A 4,777-nucleotide genomic window follows, 5' to 3' on the forward strand; every position below is an offset into this window, starting at 1 on the left:
CTCTTATATTGCAGCTAATGATAAATTGAAATTATGTAATTCTGTACAAACACACTTTTTCATGCTTGTGTGGGAAGTCCAGTTTTCAGGGGAATCGTATTTATGATAATCAGTGTGCTTAAACTTCAGATGATATAGCATAAATGCATATAATTTCTTGTTTTCACAACTTTCTAATATCCCAATATCTGTTTATAAACAGGAGTCTGTGATTATGTGTGCTTACATGGTCCTGATCACACTAATTATTTTTTCCATGTTATGTAAGAACATTTATAGCTTGTTTAGGAATGTGGACTCTTTGGGGCATTGTATACCTGGAGAGTAGGCAGTATAAATATATATATTCATGTGAAGCAAGGAATTTGGTTTACTAAAAACTCATCTCATTTTTTTAATTGTACTTAGGTACAACCTTTTTATTCTTGATCTCATCATAAGCATTCCTTTTATGTTTGAGTTTCTTGGTTCAAATGCTTGTCTCGATCGTACCAGACACTGGGAACTAAAGATATATCAAGATGCTGCAGTGATCAATATATATTACAATCGCAAGATTTGAGGGAGATTTTGATGTTATATGGATCGTCTTTTAGAGTTGCTCAACTTTTTCGCATTGCTCATGATTCTTAGGCTCTGCCTCAGTATGTCAACTTCCCTCTCCCTCTTGACTCCCTCCTTGTCCATTGCAGCCATTTTTGCTTTCAAGGCTTGGATTACTTCTTCCTTAGCTTTCAGTTCCCTCTTTAGCTCTTCCATCATGTTTGCCTCTCCTCCTGTATGCAAACACTTTCCTACAAAGATAAAGCACATTTCAGTGATCTAATACTTTGTATCCATCACCAAACACCCTCTAAACCAAGAAATTTACAGACCATATCGAGAGGTTGCCAGATTTTATTGAAAGATGTGTTGCTGCTGGGTTAAATCAACAGTAGATGAAACATAGAATACTAGCAGGATTGCTGATACTTTGGATCCTCTGTTAAGAGCTAAATGTGAGTACACTGTATCCTAAATTATACATAATTCTTAGAGCTATATAATTTGGGAAATCAAATTTGTTTAGTATGGACCCATATCAAAATGGGGATAGAGGGACTATAGTTGACTAATATCTCTATGTCAGATCAATTATTTAGCAGCCTCCACTTGAATGTTCTTATACTGGGCTGTATGTTGTAGGGAGGGCACAGTATCAAACTAGAAAGAAAAAACTAAGTGAGGAACAACAGGGTTTGCTGATCCAATGGTCTCTAGCCCCAGGACTGTCTTATCAAATTAAATCAATAACAGGTCAATGACATTTCCCATCTTGTTCTTTACAAGAAAGGGAGCAGAGCACAGCCCTGTTCAAGGGACAAAAAAGTTTTCACATGACAAGACAAAAAATATTCTATTTTAATTATTTTCTTTTATGACCATAAGCAAGCATTTTCCATCTTTTCAGTAGAGGGTCTGTCCCATTCATGAAAAGAAAAGAAAAAAAAGGTGAACCCAAATGAGTAGCTTCTAAATTATTATGTTCTTTTCCTCTATTCTATCTCATCTCATGCAAATCAACAAGGAACCAGCTTGAATCAACTCACCCAAGAATTCAATTTTTTGATTAGATATTACAGTCATCAAAGATAATGCTACTAAAGGCAATATAAAGAGATATGGTTTTAATGGTGTATAGCAAATTAAGTTCTAGTGCCCAGCAAGTTAGAGATGAACTCTAATAATAAATTTAATATGAAAAACTAGGACTTCATTTTCTATTCAAGTGAGATGTTCATCATTCATGGATCTATTCACATCATGGGGCTTCAAATCCAATGAACCAGAATTTTATAGGCTTTAAAAATCAATGGCTTCCAAAAAAACATATTTCGCCTACCTGCTGGAACGCCGAGATTCTGATTCCCATTCATCTTCTCATAGTTTCCCTTTCTCAGATCACCTAATTCATTAATCAACATGATTATGTGATAACAAACATATGATGTATTGCATTCACTTGGAAGATTTCAATTGAAAACAAACATGAATTTCACTACATTAGTTTTGACCTTAGAGGTTTCTTCATGTCTGGTTTGATAGAAAATAAGAGAGAAATAGAAAGTAGAGGGAAGCTTCGTGACAAATTTTGTGGAATTCCTTGAGAACTTCCCCTCAACTTTCAATTTCTCTCTTATTCTCTGTCAAACCAAACACAACCTTTTGTGGCCTCCTCCCATGAATGGTGAGAGTCTCAATGCCTTTCTACAATTAATTATCACCTGAAGTCAATGGTAGAGTCTGTCACTGCTAAATTTTTTATGTTTTGAGCAGTGTTCTAGGACTAGAAAACTAAATTCACTGGGATCTGAGTCAAGTAACTGAGCGAGTTCACTGGGCTAACTTCCAGTAATCGTCCAATTAAACTTGGAAAATACAAGTACGTAAAATGAAGAGAGAGAGAGAGAGAGAGAGAGAGAGAGAGAGAGAGAACCTTGATATGTCCTGTAAATGAGGTCATCGAGCTCTGTCTTGATTGCTAGGTAGAGTCTCTTCCATTTTTCAATGGCTTCGTCCCGGCGTGCTTGTTCCTCCAACATGTGTTCAACCAAAATACTGGCTCCTAATATTTGCCACTCTTTGTCATTTCTTCCAACTAACATCTCATCTTCCATCCTCCGAATTACCTTCTCCCTCTCTTCCAACTTCTTTCTCAACCTCTTCACCTCCTCTCTCATCTTCTTCTTCTCACGCTTCCACTCTGCCTCTTTAACCATAAACACCTTCGCTTGCTTCTGATAAACTTTACTCTCCTTCTCTCTCTTGCACCTTGCTTCATTGATCTCCTCCTGAAGAAGTGTTATCTTCTCTCTAAAATCTCCCATGTCAATCTCGCATGAATCACACCGGTTCTTGCTTGCAACACAACCCATTACAGCTCCTCCGGATTGCTTTCTCAATTCTCTCTCTCTCTCTCTCTCTAGTGATTTAATTGACTGAGTGGATTGCCGTTGATGATTGAAGCATCGTTGGGGTGATAAGTAACTACTGATAACTCCAATATTCTTCTTCATGAGTGAACACTACTTATTACCCAGATAAATATTCTCATTTCTCCTATCGGTCAAGTCGGTTTTCAGACACTTAATCATTAAAGGCAGTGACAATGAAGCCCGTGAAGAGAACTGCCTAAAGTTATATAAAAGACGTGTTCATAATATACAAAAAGCAAATGTTTAAAAGAGGAAATAAAGCTGAAAACTAACAAAAGCAGAAATCTTGAATTAGGCTGTATTGTTTTCTAATTTCAATAAAACTATGAAAATTTTGCTCCATGTAGATGGAACAATGGCTACAACTCTAGAAAGTATTACCCCATCCCGTTTGTCCTCTACAGATGGGGTGCATTTGGAACTCGACAGACCCCATTTCATTCTGCAGCAGGACCCAGTCAATCTACCCAAATTTCGCCGTGTTACAGTCTGAGTCTGACTATCAACGAGTAAAACTGGGTTTGGCCTTTTCGAATAGATTGGAATTCAACCCCAGAGAAGGGGTACTGTGTCTTCAGTTATCCCTCACATGTGTAGCTCCTCGGTAGATTGCATTGGATTCCTACCAAGAAAAGACATGCAGTAATTGCTCCGGATACAATTTTGCACAGGACGTGTGTACATGTTTGCACAAATATTGTAGGCCCCACTTCATAATTCTCTTATTATTACTCAGGAACAATGGTGAACTTATGCTGTTTGCATTCTGGTTAAGTGTATATTGTCTGCAATTATTTAGAGGTATTGTTTGCATCCCAAGATGCTCAAAAGATAGAGAGGAATCTGAGCTATTTATCCCTAAAAAAGCCAACAACTTAGAACAAGGGTGTCGATAGAAAATAACCCAACCCTTACCAAAAAAAAAGAGAGATCGGTTAAATTGCACACATTCCTTTTGGTAAAGGGTAAAATTGGATAATGAGGGCCCACAAATCATTCAACTAAGCAGATGTATGGGCTGGAGGATATCTTGTCACATGATGGGAGTGAGTGGGTCCCATCTAAGAGGTTGCCCGGATCAAGGATTCCATCCTGGATATGTAATGTTTTCACTTTTTAACCCTAAGGCCTCTCATCATTTGTTTACAGTGCAATTTCATTTGCACTGGTTCAAAGGTATGAGAGTGCAAATTTTGGTTTACTTTTTCTTTATGTTTGACTTCATTGTGTTTCTGCAGTACAGTATAGATGAAAATGAAATAAACTTGAAGTCTAAAGCCAAAGTGAATCAGAATGTTGCCATCCCATCTCATAGTTTTGCACCAGTGCAAAAGACAATGCACTATCAAACAAATGGAATCCAAAGAAAAGCTAATGGGCCTCCAAAATGATTTCTTTTATTTTTTTCTTCTTCCTTTTTTCTGACAAAACAAATTCGTTAAGCAGAAGCAGAGCAGAAACATCAGAAATTAAGGGGATTGACAGCCACTTAGGGAGAAAGACTGGACCCAGAGATAAGGAATGAAATCATGGAGATTTTATAGCAATCTCAAGTGAATCACGTAGCCATCTTTTCAGTATCTCAGAGAGGATATATGGAGGGGAGAGCTTCTGGCTATCTGTTCTGTTTATTGAAATCAGTGGCCAATTTTAGGGTGTCAGTCTCCAGAGGAACTTTTAATGCTACACTGCCTGTAATTAGGCTGGTACTTGGGTTAAGGCAATCTCACAGTGGAGCTGATCATTTGAACATAAGACATGGATAGAAATATGAGGAAGGGGGCTTTGCAGCTCTGCTCTAG

General features: G+C 37.6%; 1 protein-coding gene across 1 annotated transcript; it reads right to left on the bottom strand.

Moving 5' to 3' along the window:
• Positions 1 to 365: 365 nt before the first annotated feature.
• LOC104602106 (uncharacterized) lies at positions 366 to 3,142 on the bottom strand. The gene is made up of 3 exons (XM_010265672.3): positions 2,477 to 3,142; positions 1,883 to 1,945; positions 366 to 794 (listed from the first exon to the last, which is right to left on the bottom strand). The coding sequence occupies exons 1-3, from the start codon at positions 3,054 to 3,056 to the stop codon at positions 577 to 579; spliced, it is 861 nt and encodes a 286-aa protein (XP_010263974.1). The 5' UTR covers positions 3,057 to 3,142; the 3' UTR covers positions 366 to 576.
• Positions 3,143 to 4,777: the final 1,635 nt, after the last annotated feature.

This window comes from Nelumbo nucifera, chromosome 3, assembly GCF_055504915.1.
Source record: "Nelumbo nucifera cultivar China Antique chromosome 3, China Antique-T2T, whole genome shotgun sequence".
NCBI classification, from domain to species: Eukaryota; Viridiplantae; Streptophyta; class Magnoliopsida; order Proteales; family Nelumbonaceae; genus Nelumbo; species Nelumbo nucifera.

What these genes read in the sequence shown, in the direction of transcription:
- LOC104602106 (XM_010265672.3), bottom strand. Translation starts at nt 3,056, where the DNA reads ATGAAGAAGAATATTGGAGTTATCAGTAGTTACTTATCACCCCAACGA. An exon ending in CATTTACAGGACATATCAAG is followed by an intron (nt 1,946 to 2,476) that starts GTTCTCTCTCTC and finishes TTAATGAATTAG; the next exon opens with GTGATCTGAGAAAGGGAAAC. An exon ending in GAATCTCGGCGTTCCAGCAG is followed by an intron (nt 795 to 1,882) that starts GTAGGCGAAATA and finishes TTATCTTTGTAG; the next exon opens with GAAAGTGTTTGCATACAGGA.